This window comes from Equus quagga, chromosome 11 (genome assembly GCF_021613505.1).
Source record: "Equus quagga isolate Etosha38 chromosome 11, UCLA_HA_Equagga_1.0, whole genome shotgun sequence".
In the NCBI taxonomy this organism is placed as follows: domain Eukaryota; kingdom Metazoa; phylum Chordata; class Mammalia; order Perissodactyla; family Equidae; genus Equus; species Equus quagga.
The window spans coordinates 12,911,297-12,934,209 of record NC_060277.1 but is presented as its reverse complement, the minus strand read 5'-3'; the positions used below and the strand labels follow the sequence as shown (position 1 = coordinate 12,934,209).

The 22,913-nt window shown below is 36.3% G+C and overlaps 1 protein-coding gene across 1 annotated transcript in view; it reads right to left on the bottom strand.

Annotated features, from left to right (window-relative positions):
* Positions 1-21,069, bottom strand: part of TRDN (triadin) — a 390,616-nt gene extending 369,547 nt beyond the window's left edge. The window contains exon 1 of the mRNA XM_046675186.1: positions 20,799-21,069. Within this exon, the coding sequence (XP_046531142.1) occupies positions 20,799-20,820 (22 nt within the window). The 5' untranslated portion in view covers positions 20,821-21,069. The remainder of the gene's footprint in view (positions 1-20,798) is intronic.
* Positions 21,070-22,913: the final 1,844 nt, after the last annotated feature.

The window sequence follows — 22,913 nt, the reverse complement described above, 5'->3', positions numbered from 1 at the left end:
TGGAAGCAGATCCTTCTGCCATTTAACCCTCAAATGAGACCTCGGCTCTGGTGGACACCTTTATTGCATGTTTAAGAGACCCTGGCTAAGACATGTCCAGACCCCTGAGACACAGAAACAATGAGATAATAAATATGTGCTATTCTAAACCACTTAGCTTGTGGTAATATTGTTACACAGCAGCAGAAAAGTAACACAAGGGGGCTTGCTAAGCCAAATCAACCCTGGAAAAACCCTATTTACCTTTGTCATTTGTACTAGTTCTTAGAGCTGGAAGAAAGAATTAAATTATTTAGGAATTTCATAATTCTTGTAAAATACTAAAATGCAATTAGCCTGTGAAAGAAAATCGAAAAGTAAAAACCCAATGTATAATAATAAGGTTTTACTGTAAATTCTAAATCTAAAAAATGCAAATAGCAACAATTTTAGAATAATCAAGAGAACTGGACTGAGTAGAACAAAAGTTATACTATCCTCACGAGATGTGAGAGGGCAAAAAAAAAGACCAATGAAACAATTACCCCCCTGTACTCTGTGTAAGTTAGGGGAATACTATGATCTTTATTATATGAGTAAACAAAAATAAAATAATTTTTATGTATTATTGATTGTATGAATGCATTATGCATACATACACCCACACAGATGGATGATTCTTCAGAACTCCCAAAATGTTATTTGATCAACATAAGAGAAAAGAAATAAATTAATATTGATGTTGTCTTAGTATGTGTCAGTGTTGAGTACTTTCATATATACACCCTAAGGACTGTCATTACAACCTTTTTTAACTGTAGATAAGGAAACTGCATTTCAGAAGATAATGTAAGTCACGTTTTGAGTACATGAGAGCGCAGGAGTTTAAATCTATGACTGTCTGATCTTATACAATTTTTCACCAAACATTCTCGATCCACAGTACTGGTAATTGGTCAGTAAGCACAAGCACAGTGTCGAGGCTGACATTCCTTCTGACGGGTTGAGTGGGGTTTTTTTGATCAGTCACTGCCTTTGCTTCCCTGCTAATAAATCTTTGAAATATCACATTATATCTTCTCAAAATACACTATTCTTTGAAATTTTCAGGTTAGAAATTATTATGATTAAAAGGCTGAAAAAATAATGTGCAGCATGTGGAGAAACATCTTTTTTTCTTCTTGACTCTTTCAACTTGCTGAGTAAAAAGCTGAGAATGACCTAAGTTTGGTGTTTTGGAAGACAAAGGGTCACTCTAAAGAGAATGGTGACCTGCTAATTTCAAGTTCAAAAATGGAAGAGGAAATTGTGTTAAATCTTAACAGGAGAGGTTTAGGTGAGGACATCTTGACATAAGTATTGTTAGACACAAATAGCTTTCTAAGGAAAATGTTGAGTACCCTTGCATGGAAATATTTAACCACAAGACAGATATTCATTTTCTTTGACGTCTCTTACAGTACAAGTATATTTCTGCTTAGGGACAGGAGAAAGACTAGAAATAGTTTCCAGGCACATAATTTTATGACATGAATAACTCTCGTATTTTAACATGAAATTGCTTGAAATGACCTTGAAACCTGTCCCAACTCTACTTTCCTACAATTCTGCCTATTCTATTATCATGATATTTCTTCCTCATCGCAGAAATAAAATCAATAACTAGATACTGCATCAAGGTAAAATTAGATGCACAGAATAACAGGGAAAAGTGTTACTGTTCAAGAATAATGACTTAAAATAAGTGTGAAAGGCAATTGCACCATCCTTCACTTACAAAGGTATTGGAAAATTTCACACACTGATCAGATCTAAAGCTCATATGGTGTGCCATCCCAACATGTGTACTAAAAAACAGTCATGATTTGAAAATGGTCAACTGCTGCCAGAATTTACATGAGCAAAGTCCCAACCTATGCTTATACTAGGAAACATTTCTACTTCCAATTGAAATAAGATTTGCTGGCAGTTTAGTGAATAAATGTATTTAAATGTATTTTTCAAGTTTTTATTTTTCCTAATTATCATCAGGAATTCAAAATTTATCATCTTAAGAAGGAGAGAAAGAGAGAATCTCTTTCAGCAAATCAATTAATATCAACATTATTAATTAACCAACTACTTTATTCTGCTTAATAATCTCATTTATTCAGTTTGGATGAAACTGTTTTTAAGTTAAGTATGGAGACAGCTTGAAGTTCATTATAGAGATATATGTGTCCAATCGTTTTGAAAGTGCCCAATCTAATATCAGGTCACCAATGACATTCAACAAACACAAATTGACGATAATTGAAAATTTTTAAGTGTTAAAAGGTATCTAAATAAAAGGTCATGCAATTTATATCCTTTTTAAAATCTAAGTCTTACAAACAAGCACAGAAATATTATTGAAGAGTAAAAAAATTATTTTTAACATTTGACGGAATTGAAAGTATTTGACACTATGTGCGTATAATGAATATGAGTTGGATGGCACACAATTAACCCAGCATTATGAAACCTTCTTCTTAAAAATGCTCATAAACACTCTTTAAAGAGTCAAATAAAATATAAATAAATATCCTTCCTCCTCTGGTCCTCTCTCACAGGATATCCATTGGTTTATTCATGTGAAAAATTAGAGACTAAAACCAAAAGCAGAATTTTTCTCTAAGCATTCCTTGAAATGCTCTAGGATCTTATTAATCAAAGGTTAGTCCATGGACCAGTAACATCCTCATCACCGGAAAGCTTGTTAGAAATGCAGATTCTCAGGCCCAACCCCAAACGTAAAGAATCAGATTCTGCCTTTTAACAAAATTCCTAAGTGATTCATATGTACATCAAAATTTGCGAGGCATTGGTCTAAGTATGTATAAGTCACTTTCTGCTTCACCTCTCCACTATTCAAGGAGCAAAAGAATGTTACTATGGCACAATACTTGGCTGTTTTTTTAATAATCTCAAATTGACTCTTTTAATGTTAATTCAAAGATATATGAAGTGTAAATTTAGAAAAATGACATACTTGCAAAATTGTTCTACAATAAAAATATCATAACTAGTTGCTGAGCTTATGCTGCTATTATATTTAAAATAAACATTTTTAAAATTATTTTAATTACATTTATCAAAGAATATCTCTCTATAGCAATATTATAACATTTTGTGATATGGTTACCAAATTTCTTTTAGTGCTTCATGAAAATGTCTCATGTTGTAGGAACTCAATATTTATTAAAATGAAAACTTTACATTTGTATTTTATTCTATGCATCACAAGTCAAGTATACATAACTTCATACTGATTTATATGCATTTATACTGTATAAATGCTGTACCAATATTATGTATTTATGGTTTCTCACCACTTACAATTTTGCTATGTTATTGAATTCTTTCCTCTCTGAAAATTTTCCCTTCACATGCATCAACAAAAATATGTTCACTTGCATTCTGCCCTTTAATGGACGTCCAATGTTTTCAGGCCAAACTAAGACAACTGTTTTTCCTCCAAATTTAACTTTATGTTTACTTAATTCCAAGTTCTTCTTTTCTAACTTTTATTACTTCTACAATTTTAATTAATTTCATTTGTCATATCTTCTTGTGTCCCACCCTCTGACAACCTTTTTTCTTTAATTGGTCTTATTAGGAAGATATTTAAGCACAAACTATTGTGTCAGTAGTTTCAAATCTGCAGGAACTTTATGCCAGGATTCTTTAGAAGTCCTAAATGAAAGAAACAACATTTTAGAATTTGAATATGAAAGGGAGACATATTTATTTTAGTTTGAATAGAAGCAGAGTGATCACACATCTTTCACTGCCCTCAAACAGATCATGTTTAGCTGACATGACTGGGTTCCATGAAATTAATCTCTGACCTGATTTTTTTTAACTGCAGCAGTGTCAATTTTCTATTAATAGGCTCTTATCCAGCAGAAAAATGTACGTAGCTTCCTGTGTGCACACGTAGGAAGGTGAAGGATACCCATTCCAAAGGAGGGCAAGGTGTCCTGATTCGAGAACTAAGGGAGCCTTTTAAAGAAGTTGACTTTATAATCGTCTGGACAGAGTGGACAAAATGTATTACGTACTGTGTGTAAGTGACTAAAAATATATGCAAATGTTATTGATCATAGAACAAGGCACGATTTGTGTTTCAGAAATGCTCACAGAATTGAATGGAAGCAGATTAATCATAGAGATATTAAGAAGAAATAAATATTGCACAATCTACAGCCCTCTTTCTTAAGATTTGCAGTTATGCATTGGTGCAAAATACAAACCAAAATGAAATGTCTCTCTAACTTTGCCAATTATTGGGAAAATGTTACTTACTAAAAAGCTTCATTTATTGGAGGAAGGAAAGTCATCACACATTTCTACAGAAAGAAAATAACCTAGTTAATCTATTATTAATTGTCCCAATAACGAGCACTGTGACTTTGAAAAAGGGGCTCCATTTTAGCCTCAGGTTTCTTATATAGAAGAGCAACCTGTTGGTTTTATTTAAAAAGTGGTTTATGTAAAATATTTCAAGGAAAATAAATTTGCAGTTCTTCTATGTTAATTTCATTTGAGTCCTCTGAAAATTTGTCTCTTAGTGCATAAGAGAGATTTACAGCAATCAGAGAGACAGTGGTATATTAGTTTTCTTCTGCCGACCTAACAAATTACCACATACTCAGTGGCTTAAAATACTACAAATTTGTTATCTTATGGTTCTGTGCCTCAGAAGTCCAACATGGATCTCAAGGCGCTAACTTCAAGGTGTCTGCAGAGCTACATTCCTTTCTGGAAAATCTAGAGGAGAATCAGTCTCTTTGCCCTTTCCAGCTTCTACAGGCTACCACATTTGTTGGCTCACGGCCTCTTCCTCCATCTTTAAAGCCAGTGATGCCTTGTCAAGTCCTGACAATATCTCCCTCTGACCACAACCAGGAAATGTTCTCCACTTTTAAGGACCCATGTGTTTAGACTAGGTCCACCCAGACAATCCAAGTTCATCTCTCTACCTCCAGGCCCTTAATTCAATCACATCTGCAAATTCCCTTTTGCCATAAAAGACAACATATTCACAAGTTCTGGGGATTAGGGCATGGATACCTTTGGGTGCAATTATTCTGCATACCATAACTAATATTCTCTCTACTCTTTAACAATAGAAAGTATGTGACTTCTCCTCTACGCAAAGTGTTGCTTAGGCCTGCTGAGCAGAGCAAAGTATCTTGTGGGGATCTTACACATTGAAAATTGCTTAAATTCCCTGGCTCACAACCAGGACATCTTTTAAGCACACTAACAAAAAAAATGCCCACCCACATCTGCAAAATCTCCCAGTAGGGTGGTAATTGAGAACCTGCTTCAGTGAGTTTATTGACGGAAGGAATTTCTCCTTTTCCTTCTCCTTTTTCCTCGTCCTCTTTCGCTTCTTCTCCTCTTCCAACTCCTCCTTCTTCCCTTTTCTCAGGAGCATATCTCCAGTAACCAGAATACTTTTTTATAATAGTTAACATTCCTTAAATGTTTTTGAATAAATAAAAGAATGAATATGTGGATGAATGAATGATAAAGTTGGAGAGGTATAACAGTTATAAAATTACCTAACATCACATTGAATCTGGCTGAAGAAATTGTGCACCGAATAAGCTGCCATTTTTCAATGGGTAATATAGTATTATAATTTTAATTTGTTAGTCATGTGCAAGATGCGTTAGAGGTCAGGAGATTACATACATGCTTATATAGTGTATCAGTTACCTGTTGCTGCATCACAAAACATCCCAAAACTTAGTGGCCTAAAACAAATATAATCATTTATTTTGCTCAGAAATCTGCAATTTAGTTACAGTCCAGCAGGTATGGCTTGTCTCTGTTCCACAAGTATCACCTAGGAAGGCTCACCTGGGGACTGGAGGATCCTTTTTCAAGATGGCTCACTTACATGGCCGGAAAGTCAGAGCTGGCTGTTGACTGAAAGCTCAGCTGGGTTTATCAGCCAAGGACCTTGTTCCTTTCATTATGGGCCTCCCCTCAGGGTGCCTGAACTTTTTTACAGCATGGTTTCAAAAGTAAATATCCCAAGAGAGCCGGAGGAACATGGCTGGCGTTTCAAGGATCTATCCTTAGACATCACATAGCATCACTTTCACTGTAGTTTATTTGTTGAGACTGCCACCTAAGTCTGTCTGGGTTCAAGAGGAGGAAAAATAGACTTCACTTATCAGTGGAAGAAGAGTCAAGTTCACATTTTAAGAAGGGCAAGTAAGGTGGGAAATATTGCTGTTGCCGCTTGTGGAAAATGCAATGTGTTACATGCCAAGGTCCGAATATGAAATGATGGGAGCTTGAATTAAAGCAGGAACAGTGGGAATAAAGAGGAAAAGATGGAATCAAGAAATGAGGAATCTAAAGGTTAGAGCCTGAGCACATGGGAAAAAGATAAAACTCTGAACAGTCGGAAGAACAGCTGATGGGGAAAAAGTTAGTAAGTTTCCATATGCACATGTTGAGCTCTGGGCCTACATACACCTTCACTCTCTTCCAGGCAAACAATTCTTATAACTTTCTTTGAATTTTTTTCTCTGTCTTCATTCTTCAGATTTCCATTGCCCATGAAAAAGACCTTATTATTTCACATGAAAACATATTTATCATAAAAAGAATCCTCAAGTATTTTGTATTAAGTTTAAGCCAACATACTACATGCATGATTTGGATATTTATTTCTAATGTAATTGGAAGTACTCAGGTATTTGTTTATAAGTCTATATGTAATTAACTAAGGTGGTAGATCTCAAACTTTACCATGTGTCAGAATCATCTGAAAGGATTATTGAAACACTGATTATTAGGCCTCAATCTCACAGTTTATGATTCGGAAAGTCTAGGGTGTATCCTAATAGTAACATAATGGAAAGGTAAACTTTTCTAATAAGATCCAACGTGATGCTGATGTTCCTGGTCTGGTGACCACACTTTGAGACCCACTGATTTAGGAAATTGCAAGCTATTTGGAATTTTTCCAAACTTGTTATGTCCATGAAGCTTAGATGCATTCTTACATTTTGACTCAAAATGAACTGAAATTGAAAAAAGGAATTGAAGAGCAGAAAAGAATTGTCTATTATACCCATGACCTTCATAATTTTTCACCAATAGATAGAATTTTTCTCTCTTTCATTTTTAGAGGTAATAAAATATAGTAAGGGGAATAAATTCTCTCTTAATCCTTTTTCCCTCACCCACTGACTCAGAGTTTGACTTTTCTACATTAGCAAAACCTGCTTCCATTAAATTGGAAATCGAATCATTTTTGAGAGTTTCAGCTGGCAAAGACAGGAGATGCCGATCTAAAAGCAAGAAGAGTAGAACTAGAATCTTAAGTTAGTCTTGCCTGAATGTGAACAATAGCAATAGTCTAATAAATATTTTTAAAGTCTAATCAAAGATTGTGTCCACTGAACAGGAATATACCAGTAATCCTAGAAAAAGAGAGCCCAACCAGCAAGAATTTGGCCATACTCACTAGTGCCAGCAAGAAGAACAAGATGTAGAATCTGGTGAAGATGAATTTTCTAGTCATCAGACAGATGTTTTCTACATCAGCATAAACTCTGTAAAAACAAGGACTGCTTTTTGCTGCTATTGGCTCAGCTCCAAGCACAATGATTGGCAATGAGGAGGCATGACACTCAAAAACTATTTGTTGAACAATCTCTTTTTTGTGCCAAGTTCTACGTGTCAGTTTTTGTGTTGCTGCCTCTACAGTCTCAGATAGGAGTCAGTATATATTTGGAATTACTTCTTTATCTCTGAGGAGTCCTTGCTACTCCCCCAAACACCCATTTTACATATCTCATGGGGTTTGGTTGATTTCTCCTGAAAAACCAGCTAGGGCATTTCTAGTAGATAGCCACTGAGGTCACCCTTTCTCCAGGTTTTTCAATTAGATTTGCATGATAAGATACATACTACCCAATTTGAGTGAACAAGGTGTCTTTTCATGTTGAAAGCACTTATTATCACAGAGCATGGTGCCATGAAATAAACATACATTGATGGCAGAATTATGGAATATCAAAACTAAAAAGAATAGAAATGATCATAGCAGTATTGTTCTTAAAGCCTCCAATTTAAAAGATTTCCAATGAATATAAATAAATTATGACATTCATATAACGGAATAATCATGCAGCAAGAAGAATAACATAAACTATAGCTACACACAACAAAACAGGTGAGTCTTAGAAAACACAGGTTGAATTAATGCAGCAAGACATAGAATAACACCTGCTGTGCGATTCCATTTATATAAAGAACAAACTTGGCAGAACTAAACTATATTGTTTATAGATGTAGAGGTCATAAAACTGTAAAGCAAAGCGAGAAGATTGTTATCAAAAAGTCAACATAGTTGCTCCCTGTGGAGAGAGGAGCTGCAGAAAGAGGGGTCTTGCTTGGGAAGTAAAACCAAAGGGAGTCAGTCAGTGGGTGAGCAGATGGGAATATGCTTCAGAGGGGATGGAAATAGTGTTTCCTGATCCAAGTGTTGGTCATGTGGATGCCAATTCCATTACTGTTTAGTAAATGATACACAAATGTATGATTTATGCAGCTTTCGTTGCCTTTATTTTACAAGAAGAATTTTAAAGAAAAAATTAAAAATATTTTAAACGCTGTGATGACTCATAATATTTCTTTTCACACTGAGCTGATAAGGTGGCTGGTCCCTTAAAAAACAAGTGGAACAGTATTGTTCAAAAGTTGTCACAGTTATCTAATTTGTTTTCACTTGTAGAGAAGCCTTCTTGGACATTTTGGCTTCTAGGTCAGTGTTACCTAATGACTTCATTTTAGTGAGCTCCTACAAGATTAAAAAACACATTTGTCATTTTGGTAGTGTTGCAAAGGATTAAAGAAACATGGGAGGTACTCTAAGCAGACATGTAGAGTTCAACACGTCACAAGATAGGGTGACTGTCAAGTAAAGAAATGTAATCCATTCTCAAGTTCATTATTGAGCTTCTGTAAAACTATCTGAGGCAATTTTGCAAAGTACTGTTTCAGTTTACCCAGCAAACCTACTTCCACCTGTGCCTCTCCTCACATTATGCTGTTACTTCTTGACTCATTGGCTCAAGGACACAGAAAATAAGCCATCACCTTTCACTGATTTTTCTCCAGGGGGAATTGTGTCATTCTGTTTGGCTTATAAATCTCTTTGTCCCACGTTTCCTTAAAATTATCAACTTTTTTTCTTTCTACTATAGAATTATAAAAACCAAGTCAAGGCAGACAAATATCATTATATTTCAGTGAGGATTTCATTCTATCCCAAATAACTTTCTAAACATTGAACTAGATGGCTATATGTAGTGTACTAACTCTTAGTTGGTAAAGGGCTGGAGAAGATTAAAAAGACCTTATCAATCCAAATCTCTAACATGGACATGAAAAGAGCCTCCTGTGTAAAATTGGAAGATAAGTAAGCCAGGAGATTCTCATAGTTGAGCTCTTTGACCCTACCTCCTTCACAACCATTGGCACCCATGCTCACCTTTGTCTTAGGCTCTTGGTTGTTAACTGGCGTGTGGCTTAGCACCCCTATAGGAAAATACCTGGGGTTGTTGTGGAGTCAAAACTATGGTAAGGGGCGCTACTGTATGCTAATTATCCTGAAATTTCTGGGAAGGACCTTTCTGACAAATTCTTCTGCCCCAAATGCCTATAGAATGTGTCTCCTGCATCTTTGATTCCCCGCTGTAAAGCTTGAAGCCAAGATATTTATTTAGTGAAAAAATATCAAATAATTGTTTGTTGAATAAATTAACCTGAAACTTTTAGGATCTAGGGATATTGGTAAAAACTTAATTCTTTGCTTCTCCTTTATGTTCCTGTCATTTCATTTAGAAATATGCTTCCAGTTTTAAGTTCTACTCCTTTCTGCCAGTTCATGATAACCAAGTCCATCTGTGCTCCTGCTTCTCAGATTTCCCTGATAATCATACTTCATAACACTCGATTTATTTGTTGTATATTAGTTCATTCTCTAGTTTTTTCATACGTGTAAAAGTTGTGTATCTTAAACTTGAGTGATGAGAAACCACGGAATCTATCTCACAGTTTTTATGTATAATTTTATCTGTACTTCTTTTCGAAAACTGAAGAACTGGCAGCCTATGATATAGTTATTTATACAATAATTTCATCTTTTCTTGAGAGCTATATTTATATATATTTCACATTTCATCCTCAGACTTAACACAGTTACTGACAAAAGCAAACACCCAAAATATACACAAGTTAGTACTTATGAAGCAAATCGATATCTTTCAAGGTCTCAGCGGTTTTGTTGTTCTCCATCCACAGACGAATGACAGAGTGAGGGACAAAGATAAGATATCGTGTTCCCAAACACCCGGGTTTTGAGAGCCTATGTCACTCAAAAGCAGAGACCCATGCTAGATGATGGTTATAACCAAGACCTACAAGGCATTTCGAATCGAGAGAGACTGGGCAGAAGCTGAAAATTAAAACCTGGTCTACTTAATTCAAGAGATAGCTAAAGTTTTCTGGCACTGTCAAATTATTATTTCTAATATAACTCTTCCAGTTACTATGAACATTCTCTAGAGGTTTCTGCTGACTTACTGCTTTAATCTAGTCATTTCTGCTACCCTAGGTAGCTCCTGGCCACATCTTCTGAACCTCAGACTCAGGACCATGTCTCCTCATTCTTTCCTTGATAAAAGCCTTTCCACAGCATCTTGAAAATCCTCTTGCTTTGCTTCAATCTTAAAGCAATGCCTTTATAGGAAACCTTGACAAGTCCACTGGCTTATAACAATAGTTTTCATAATACTTAGAACAACACTCACCATAGACTTAGTGGTGTTTTTTTGTGTATGTGAGGGAGATTCACCCTGAGCTAACATCTCTGCCAATCTACCTCTATCTTGTACGTGGGACACCACCACAGCATGGCTTGATGAGTGGTATATAGCTCCACGCCCATGATCTGAACCTGTAAACCCCAGGCCACCAAAGTGGAGCACCCAAATTTAACCACTCCACCACTGAGCCAGCCCCCGAATTAGTTTTTAACAGCTGATTTTCTCATTACTAACCTGAAGAAACTTATTTAGTGAATACCTCTGACAGTATTATTTCATTATTTCTTCATGTATTAGAAATAGTCCTCCATAAATAAAAACTAAGCTCAAAGTAGAGTATTTGGGGATCAAAAGCAGCAACAGAAATACAAATAATGGGAGAACACTCACATAGGAGGGAAAAAACTAGGTATCATAATAAACCAGTAGTCTAAAATAAATCAGGAACATGAGACATTCAACCTTTTCAGTATGATAGCAATAGGGTGCCTTAATAAAAATAGAGTATTTAAACGAGAATTTTTACCCAATTTCTGAGCTGGGTAATTCTGCACCTTGGTCATCCTAGGGCTTCATCCCACAGACCACTAATTTTCACCTGCCTCCTGTCTCTTTTTCCTTCATCTCTACATTGATCAAACCTACTCTCGATCCTCTCACAACTTGGCCAGTCATTTCACCTTCCCACCAATGGCATGTGCACTGCAAATTATCAGAGTCAAGAATAGAACACTGTTTATCATTCTAAAGTTATTTTCAGCCAGTTTCAACGTGTGCTCACTAATCATAAGATTTATGAACAATAGCACAACTTTGTTCAACTAAATTAAACACTGTCATTCATAAATCCAAACTGGAGTTACATGTCTTTAAATCTGTCCAGTCTTCATTCTTATGATTATTTTTGCTCTTTCCTGCTTGTTTTTCAATCTACTATATTAAAGTTATTCATTTTCATGTCACCATTGCCTGACATTTGGCCTGATTCATAATAGGTGGTAAAATATTGACTACAACTAAACCTCTGATATGACCTACTGCTTTATAAATCTACTTGGTAACTAATACTATAGAGTCTAAAATTTTCTTATATTCCAAATGGATCTATTTTGTTTGCTTGCTTTTCTCTAAATGCAACACCTAATACTTCTGCAGATTTAAATTCACAAGCTTGACGTTTCATCATACAATTGACAAATAAAAATGGCAAGCAATAGGATATATTGGAGTATATGAGGAAGCCATTTGGTATAAACCTAATTCGGCCTGACTTCTTTTTTTTTTCCTCCAAAAGGGCCTGACTGGCTATTGAGCACGCATTGCATATCTGCTTAGACATTTCCTTTGGCCAGAACAAAGGCCCTTGAGATAAAGATGCAACTTCCCCCCAACATTAGCATTTTTCTTTAGGCTAGGAACTGATTGCTGCACTCACCTCCCAGCTCACCTGTGACCACCCAGCTGGAGACAACAGACTGCCACCCTGCTGTGTTCACAGAGACAGAAGACCTACCTGCTATTTCCATCAATCGCTGTGCCGACAGAGCAGTCTCCCGACTATTGTAAAAGGGACATTTCAATCCTATGTGAAACATCCTCTTTGAGGGTATATAACCACCCTTATACCCCCACTTCTTTGGAGTGCTCTGTTGCTTTGTGGAAAGACTCTCCCGGGTTATAATCCTCAGATTTAAGCTCAGAATAAACTCACCCAAATTTTCATTTATAGATTGGATATGGATTATTTTCGTCGACACAATGATAACTTAGAGATTTTATAGTACACGTTTTTTCTGCAAGCAATTATACATAAGTAAAATAAGAATAACCTAGGACAAAAATAATAGCTCCAGCACTGAATGTCACAGAAGTGCCACTCTATATTTACCATTTTCGTAATATAACCTTTTGTAATATAACATTTAATATAACCTTGACGTTGTATTAAATGTCTAGCACAAACAGAAAATTCTCTTAATCACATGATGATTTTATTTTAAAAGCTAGCAATAAATTTTCCAAGGAAACCTTGCTAAAAGTGTATTTTGAAAGTATAAATAAGTAGAAACTGATTCTTTCACATCCACAAGCTCACCAATACCCGTGAACACTTTTAAAAATAAGGTTTAAATATTGAGTTGTTTCTTTTGTTTTTCTCAACATTTCAGTCACCTGTGATGGGAAGAGGAGAAAGATGCAGCAAATAAGGAGCAAGGATAAAACCAATTTACCCCAAGGGATTCTAGCTTCATGTTGTCTGAATAAAACCACGTTTCCCCTGTAAAAAGAAGTTGCTGAAAGTAAATTATCTTTGTTCTTCCAGGTTAAAAGATTTTATCTTTAACTTGTTTAAGTGAAGACCACATGCCCCAGCCCCTGCCACAGACACCAAATTAGAAAATATCTAAACCGTATATATTTAAATGTAATATCTAAGTACATTATAAGTGAGATGGACTCTGTGGATTATGAGGAAACAGCTCATTTACATACCAAAGGATCCCTCAAAATCGTAAATTCCGTGTGCCTTTGACAGCTTCACTTCGGGCACAGAGATGTGGAGATGTTTGATGTTTATAGAGCATAACTTATACAGAGAGGAGCGGGACTTGATTCATTACACATTTGCTGGGGATATTCTTTTTAACTTCCTTTGAAGATGGAAAATACTATCTTTTTGGACCAGGAAGTTCATGTATCTCTGCATAACCCTCACTTGGGGCAAGTAAGCACTTCCTATCAGAAATTATGCATGGCACTCATATTATCCAGAGAAAATGAGAATCAAGGAGGGCAAAACACTTAAGTTTGTTGATCTTCTAGAACTTTAAGTTGAACAGAACCTAAACTCCGTAAACTTGGAATTACTGTAGGATGCTAAAGCATAGTTACCAGCTGAGGGGTTTTTCCTAATTTTCTCTTTTTCAATGTGTTACCTTAGAGAATATGGATTTTTAAAATATATTAACCATATCCCCAAAGGATTTCTTTATATTTGAAGGAAGAAGTGAAAATAATGATATTTTAAAGTCCATAACTGTGAAATCAAAAGTTTAACTGGAAAATGTTAACCATCTATGCATTCTCTTTTCAAATTGATATGTTCAACCCAAGGTCAACATAGACGATTTAAAAATTGCTTAGTTGCCCCGTTTTATGTTTCTCTCATATTAAATATTGCTAACTGATTAAAAATTAATGCAAACAGCATTGCAGGCTAAGTCTCTAAGGATTCCTAAGGCTTTAGAATAATAGCTGAATAGCCTCTACTCATTTTTGCATTTTAAAAGTAGCACCATTTTTACATTATAGTCACAATGATGACCAAAAAGAAACAGGAAAAACTTCAGAAGCATTTAAGCTGACAAACAGAACATTTTCTATGGGTACAGTGTGCTAAAGGGCTGAGGAGGAAAAAGAGTCACTGTTGCAAATAACAAAAGCTACAAGAAAAAGCTTCTTAACGGAACCCAGCTAGGACTGACTCTGCAAAGACATATTTGCTGCAGATTTTGCATCGTGGATGCTTTGCACAGTTAAAAAAAATATAAACTTTATTTGCCATGTAGCACGATCTTATAAAAAGGTGAAAAAAAGCCTTTGGTCATATTATTCACAATTAATCAAGATTCACCCAGTAGTTTATGGGCTCTCCCAGGAGGGCCCTCATCCTGCCCAGGCCACATGTGTTAAGGACGGGAACTAGTGCTTGAACAGGATTTCTCACTTGAGATTCCACACACTTTCTACTCCATCAAAACTGCCTTTAATTATTTGAATGCTGCCTTCTTTCAGCTCTGCACTATTTTTTCTCTCTGATTTTCAATGACCTATATATAGGACACTGGTTTTCACAATCTGCTTTTCTTTTCTTTTTCTAAATTCAATTTGAGCAGCAAAGATCAAAAAGTTTTAGAGTTAGATTGATCAGGTTTATTTGATTCCTGCCTTTCAGAATTTCTGTGATTTTTTTTGTTTTTGTTTTTAGCAAGGAAGATTGGCCCTGAGCTAATATATGTGCCAATCTTCCTCTATTTTGAATGTGGGATGCCGCCACAGCATGGCCTGATGAGTAGTGTGTAGTTCCGCACCCGGGATCCAAACCCATGAACCCCAGGGGAGAGAAGCAGAGCACATGACTTAAACACTACGCCACTGGGCCTACCCTGGAGTTTCTGTGACATTTAAAACAAATATTCATGCAAGACCTTGGCACTTAATACCCTGTCAATAAACATGATGTTCCTGACCACAGCATTTTTTAGAACCATTTTTCCTTGCATCATATTGACTCCTTAGGTTTTTCATTTTTTCTCAGGTTTTTACATGTACTGTCTCAAAAAATGATCTGTTGCTAATTAATGTGTCTAATTAATGTCACTAATAATCTTGAGAAATGATATTAAACTAACCAATGTATTCTCACATAATAATGGATATATTTTAAAATTGTTATTTCTAAGTCTGCTATTAAAAATGTAAAGTACATTTCTTGACCCCTCTGTCTTAATACAGGCATATTTGGTTTCCATTTCAATAACAACAGACTGTTTAATTAGGGAGTAATTTGCACGTACAAATAAATTTGGTGGCCAGTAGATTCACTGACCTATATGTATTACAAAAATAAATTCTTACAATTTACTTTACTGAAAACATCAACTCTGTTCTTTTTTTCCCCTTAACTCTTTCTTATGGAGAAGCTTAAATATTTACAAAAGTAGACAGAGTATTATAATGAAACCCCCTGTACCCACCACCAGCCCCTGTTATAACCAAGTCATGGCCAATCCTGCTCTAGCCACACCCCCTCGACTTTCCTTTCTGGCAGATTATTTAGAAGCAAATTTTAAACACCAAATCATCTCATCCATATTTGAGTATCTCCAAATAGTAAGTAGTTTTAAAATATAACCACAATAAGTTTACCCCACTAAAAATATGATAATTCATTAATGTCCTTTAGCATCCAGAGTGTATCAAATTTACAACATTTCGTCATTTTTTTAAGGTTCTTTACAGTGTGATCTAATAATTCTACACATTGTGACGGGTTGCTCTATTTTTACATTTTTTTTAGGTCTGTGGCTTCCTTGGCATCTCTTTTTGTTCCCAGTAACTTATTTGAAGGAGCTGGGTGGTTTGTGCTGTAGAGGTTCCCGTGGGCTGGCCTTTGCTGCCTGCGTGCTATGGTGGAGTTTTTAGCATATTCTTCGTCCCTCCACTTCTTGAAAATTGGAGATTGTGTTATTTTCCTTTCATTTTTTTTCTATTTTTCTTTCCCCTCTCTCCTCCCCTTTTTTTTTTGAGTCAAAAGAGTTTGTTCTAGCTATTTTTAAAAAAATGTTTTTACTTTTGGCAAGGAAGACTGGCCCTGAGTTAACCTCTGTTGTCAGTCTTCCTCTTTTTGCTTGAGGAAGATTGTTGCTGAGCTAACATCTGTGTCAGTCTTCCTCTATTTTGTATGTGAGATGCCACCATAGCATGGCTTGATGAGCAGTGTGTAGGTCTGTGCCTGGGATCTAAACTGGTGAACCCTGGGCTGCTGGAGCAGAGTACACAAACTTAACCACTATGCCACTGGGCCGGCCCCCATAGGTATTATTTTCATGGTTGGTTAGGCTTTGCCTTATATTTTGCCAACAGTTTCCCTTTTGGTGGCTTCCAGACTTTTATGGGAGTTTGCATTGCCCCCTAGTGCTTCACAGAGAAAAAGCCCAGTCTTCTACTTGACCTGTGCACCAATCTTTTCCTTTGACTGTCCCTCTTACCATCATGGTCCTCCTTCTCCAAATTTACTAGCCTGTCAATGTTAATCTTAAAATGTGTTCCTGGAACTAAAAATGATATTCTACATGCGGTCTATTGATTTCTTGATCAAGAGAACATAACCTGTAAGCGATTAGGGTTTGAATATACTGCTTCATCATCTTCCTCCTCCTCCCACCCCCAAGTCATCTCTACTTAAGCCAATGTAACTTCTTTTGGTTTTGGCAACAAAAACACAGATATATAGGTTGGGCAACCTCTGTCTCTTAATTTCGCCATCTGTTGCTCTACATGATCGAATTTCTGTGCACGGTTGTTAAGTAGTCTGGCTCCGAATTCTTGATCTCATCTCTTGAGAGCAACAATAAGTACTCGAGTGCTATAGTCCGTCAAAGCAGTGGTGTGCATAAAATAAATAACCATTTTTCCTCTAAATTTTGAATATCAAATCCTCTCATAGGATTGTGACATAAGCAATGAAATGTAGCTGAATGAATAGCAAGGAAAAAATTCCACACATGGTACAATAACCCTTCTCCTGGACCCTTCGTTTATGTCATAGTTCAGAAGTTGAGAGTTTGACATACCTTCTTCTTTAAGAACTTTAAAAGAAAAAGTTTTATTTGTCTTCTAGTAAATGTTAATTATAAATAGGATCTCTACCAACTTGAATCCGTTACAAAAAAATTTGTATTTTCCTATATTTTGGAGGTGCTTAGACCCAGAGAACACAATTATATAGCTGTTATTGTAAAGCATAATTTGACTGCATATTAGTTAACTAGCAATTTGAAAACATTACGTATTTTCCCAAGTTTGTAAAGTCTCCATCTTTTTAACACAGCTATTAAGAATTAAGCAAACTTTACTTCATTATCAAAACTACGCAAGAGGTATTTTTGCATAGTGATATATGCTGTCAAATAGATGTTGCAATTGGTAGTTGAAAGTTCATTTGAACCTCAGAAGAGGGAGCTAACTTCGGCCCTAGTCTAGGAATAACTGGGCCTCTGGAAAGAAGGTACAAGGCTATTTATAGTCTTAACCTTAACACTGTTTCAATCTAATCCAGTCTGGGGCATGATCTAATCTACTCAACGTAGCACACTCCAAATCAGAAGAGGGGCCTAGCATAGGCCCCTGTCAACCTCCGGATTAACACCAGGCTAACTGTTAGTCTCACACAGTATTCAACACGGCTCTGGGGTCAGAGATCTGGGTGTGAATCCGAGCTACACTATATACAGCTGTGTGAATTCAGGCAAATTCTAACCTCTGTAAACCTCAGGTTCCTCTTCTATGAACATCAATAATAAAAGCATCTATCTTATTCAGTTTTCCCAAGGGTTAAATGATGATGTAATAAGCTTCAAACAACGCTTGACATTTAATGTCTTCTGAATAAAGATAAATTGTTATTAGCATGGCCATTATAATTATCTTTATTAATATATCACGGCCAGAATCAAAGACGTTGTTTCCCTACAATCCTTTGGGGTTCAACTTTGTCCTGGTTCTAGTGAATGTCCCCCTGTGTACCTGAAACACAATTCCATATCTTGCATTGCTTCCTCTCTTCTGTCAGATGAAGTAACCCAGCTTGGAATGCACAGTAGAAATCTATATGAAGAACTTGGTGAGGTTTACAGGCATGCCTTGTCTTATAGTTGAGTAAGCACTGGGATAGGCCACAGGAGACATGCACTGTATCCTCAGACCTCACCTATTATCAACGACCATGGGAGAGTCATATAATCTGTATGAGCCTCAATTTTCCAAAAGTCAAAGTGAGGACAGTGGACCAGAGCTTTCTAAGGGGCTACGCTATCTCTAACTTTCTTAAGCGCTACAAGGTGTTTGCTTGCTTGGTGATAAATGGGTGGAAAGAGTAATCAATAGATGTCGTGAGGCTACTGATGCAGCACGTACATTTTAGTGACGTGTCCAAAAGTAGCGGCAAAAGAAATATAGCAAATGAAAGGAAAGAATATCCCAGACTAAGAGAACAACCTGTACCAAGGTCCTGTACAAAAAGTACACCTCTTATAGCAGACTGGACAAAAGCTACTGTAGCTGGGGCACAAAAAGTGAGCATCATGAAGACAAAATGAAAAGTGTATAGTAGAGCAGTGTGCAAGAAACTGGATAACCCCAGAGAATGACCGTGGGAATAACCTCAAAATTTAAGCTCATTTGAGTTGGCAGTCTAATTTCCATTTGAGAAATATGATTAATACATCATTCCAGGAAAGGAAAAAAGTACATAATTGATGTTCAGATGACATAGATCCTATGAACCTTTAAGGCCAGAGAGTAGGAAATGACCATCAGAGAGGGACTAGATGGTGTTTTTACATTTTTAATTTATTGCTAATTCAAGATATTTTTATGGGTGACTCCAGAACCCTTTGAACTCTCCACAGGGGGAAGACAGAAATAAAAGTTCTATTTCACAATCAGGAATTCTCCTGGAAAAAGTTTGACAAATCAAGTTCTAAGGTCTACACAGCATAATCCATAGGTAAACCAAAAATGTTTTGGCCAAGTGACTTCCTGAATCAGCTGGCAGTCCACACCCCATGCAGAGGTAGGGAAGGATATTCATAGGTATCTTAATAACTCATGCAGGTTTAAGCAAGAAGTTTTTATAGATAGCTCTCTCTAAGACAAACTAAAGGCCACTTGACACAGAATATCTAAGGAATAGGAAAAAATGCTATTTATATTTAGTTAGCAATTCTGAACTAAAATTGCTCAAGAGTTAACCTGATATCCTCGTAGAGAAAAGAAAAAACACAGACTATCTTGGAAGGAGCTGGGGTCTTGGCAATGCTTTGGTCTTGAGGAAGTCACTGAACGTCTGAGTGATAATTTCATTTTCTGCAAAATTGGAGATAGTGCTGATTGAATTGAATTGTGTGAGGTTTAAATAAGGAAATACACATTAACTCTGGAGCCAAATATCTGATACATAGAAATCTCACAATAATTGTTTTTATTAATTTGGGGTGCCAGAAGAAATTTCTCAGTGGAAGGTTTAAGTAAGACATTTTTCCTTATAAATATTGACTGAAACACCAACTCTGAAATCACTTCTACACAAAGAGCCAAAGCCACACATTCTATTTTTCAGTCGTTGACTAAAAACAAACCAGCACAGGGTTCAACTTGGAAGCTGTGGAGAGCACCACCTGTCTGATTTGCTTACAGCTGTCAGAGCAAATTTTAGATCCACCTCCCAAATTTCTATCCCAACTAGAACTGGATTGTTTCTGTATTCAAAATACTTTAGTTGTTTTAAAGTGTCCTTTTATTCCAAGAAATACATATATTTACATTTATCTATATTTACATTTTTACATACGTTATAAATTGCTAGCACGATCACAAATTAAAAGTTATGTTTGTCACGGCATGTGCGTTTTCAGAATCAGCATTGAAACCAAAAATATTTATTTTAATATAAAGATAAAATTTATCATTTAGAGGGAAAAAAGACATGAATGTCTAAAAAGAATCAAACCTTGAACACTTGCTTTATTTTTAACACCATATTGATCTACTGTGATTATATGCAATTCCAAACCTTGTCTCTGAATATCCACTAATAGTAAAACATACGCAAATTTTGCAGGAGCACTTATATCTTAAATTGTCTACAAATCTTATATACGTGTTGTGCATATTTATATACGCTAGTTAGAAAGGAAAAACAAATTTAAGATCTCCATTTTAAAATATATAAGGCAAAAATGCTTAAAATCATTTTTCTAGGTTTAAACACTGAATGCAATATTTTAAAATTTCATCATGGTCTCCATCCTTGCAAGCCTTGTAATTTTGCTAGGTAAGGTATCAGCCATAATGTTACATGACCAGAGCTATTTATAGAGGTGTGGGTGACAACTGTTAGCTAGCGGGGCCTTTGGCAGAGCAAAGAACAGTTCCCACATGCAAAATTTCAGAGAAACCTCTTCTCGCTCCCCCAAATCCAACACACAGATCTGTCAGCCTCTCAGCTCCCAGATCCACTCTTCGATCCCGTATAGAATCATTGGTCAAGACTATCCAAAACCAACATTTTAAGTCGACACGTTGACTGTCAGTGTCACTGTCAATTTCCACCTCTTTTTCCTAGTGAGTACTATGGGAAAATGGAAGCAGTACCTTCAGCAGTGATCTCAGTCATGGTGGTTGGAGAAAGGAAAAGGCAGGCGAAAAGTTCCGGTCAAGTGGCACTTTGCAGAATACTTTAGGATTCGAGAACTCTGATGGGGGTTCTGTGTGAAAACGTGAGGGCTCTTCGTTTTTCTGGCTGTTGCTGCTGCTCCTTTGTTGTCCCGTTGAACTTTGCCTCTTCTCTGCAGAGTTCTCCCCCTGGAAACAACCTGAGCCCTATCCAAGCTGCACTTGTAACTCAGGCAGAAGGATCAGCTTCGAACAAAAATAGCCTCTCTCCCTAGGACTCTTCAGCACTTTTTTTTTTTTGGCACTCTAGGGGAACACACACACACAAACACACAGCTCTCCAGCCCCAAAGACAGATAGGCAAAAAAAAAAAAAAAAAAAGGCAAAGAAACTAAAGAGCATTGTCTAAGCCCCCGCAGTTTCCCTAAGATAATTACAGATCTTGGGGTCTATGTCAGAAAACATGAAATAAAGAGTTGAAAGTAATTTTATCCATGATAGCTCAGATTTATTCTTAGTGCCCTTAATGTTCAGAACATTCCTCTTCCCCTTATTTGGTGTGGGGAGCTCCTGTAATGTCTACCACAGGCAAAGGGGAGGGTAGTCTTAAGTCATTTTCTCCAAGTTGATTTTCTCCCCATTGGTCCAAATCCACTTAGCAAGAGCAGTTATTTATATAGGGCAACATAAAAAGTGGCAGCTACTAGATCCTGAAGCTTCCTTGGGGGGATTAAGATTTTCAAGCACTAGCCAATAAGAAATATGTAATGTGAGGTTATATTGACACTTGAGGATCAATGAATTAGTAATTTTTTTCATTCTCTTTAATATCTTACTGAAAACAAAATATCTGAACTTATGCAGTAAAAGAAGGGCAGTATGACATAAAGTTTAGAAATCCACAGCTCACATTTTAGTAAAAGATTTCAACTTTTCCCTACCTCAACTTCAACAAAATAAAATAAAAAGGATCATAGCAGCTAACAATTAGCCAAATTGGCTGATTAGCATTTCACCTTCCCCTCCTAGACAGGTGTTAATGAGCAGAGAAATATTCAATAGTTGGCAGTTGCAAGGAGAAGGGGAATCAAAGGGCATTGATAATCACAAACTCTGGCCAATTTGTGAATAATCAAGAGTTGACTATACTCATCTTTTATTTTATTCTCATATACAATTTGATACGTGTTTGTAGTTTAAACTTTCAACCTTGTTGCCTTTGGCTGTCAGAACCTCTTGAATGTGTATGGTATTTCAGAGATCATAAAGAAAGTTTACCTAAGGTGTTTGAATATTTGAGATTCAGAAAAGTGCTACAAAAGCTACTTCCATAGAAAATGACATCCTCCATGTCAGCAGGTCTCTGTGTGCTGCCCCAATTCCTTATACAATAGGAAGTGCTCACATACCAGCTGAATAATAGATTAGTAAGTGAGCAATCTTAATTCACAAAACAGGAAATAATTCCAGGTAACACTCATGATTTTATACAAGATCCTACACCTGGAACTGGGCCTACATGCTTTCAATAGAAGTCTGATAACTTTCCCAAGAAAGGTAGACTTTGTCACAGACACTACCATTTGCAGGTAAAAGGGATCATGACAAATTATGTCTACCAGCAGATGGAAAGATGCACTCTCCTCACAGGACCCCCCTGGATTCCTGGGTTAGTGTCTACTTTCTAAGGTGGGAAGGAGGCAGCCTAAAAGCAGAACTCTCCTCACATTGCCCCCGAAGGCATCTCCATTCAATATTGCCACATTGCTTCCAATTTTAAGAAAACATAGTGCTTCCAATCTCCATTTGTCAGTCATTTTCATAGTCTTGCTGTAGCTAACTAAAGAAATAATAATTGGTTATGTAACTCATTAAGAATTTACCTGTGGCAGGGCCTAAATAAAACTAGCTAAGTCACAGGGGGGAAAAATACAACTTCAAGCTCTTATTTAATAAAAAGTTGAAATAAGACTAAAGAGCAAGAATACTAAATTCCCAGTGACTGATGTTACTCGTAAATTCCCAGTTACTAATTTCATGTTATACATACTAGGCAGAAAAAGAGAAGCAAAAAATATTCTAGACTATAAACAG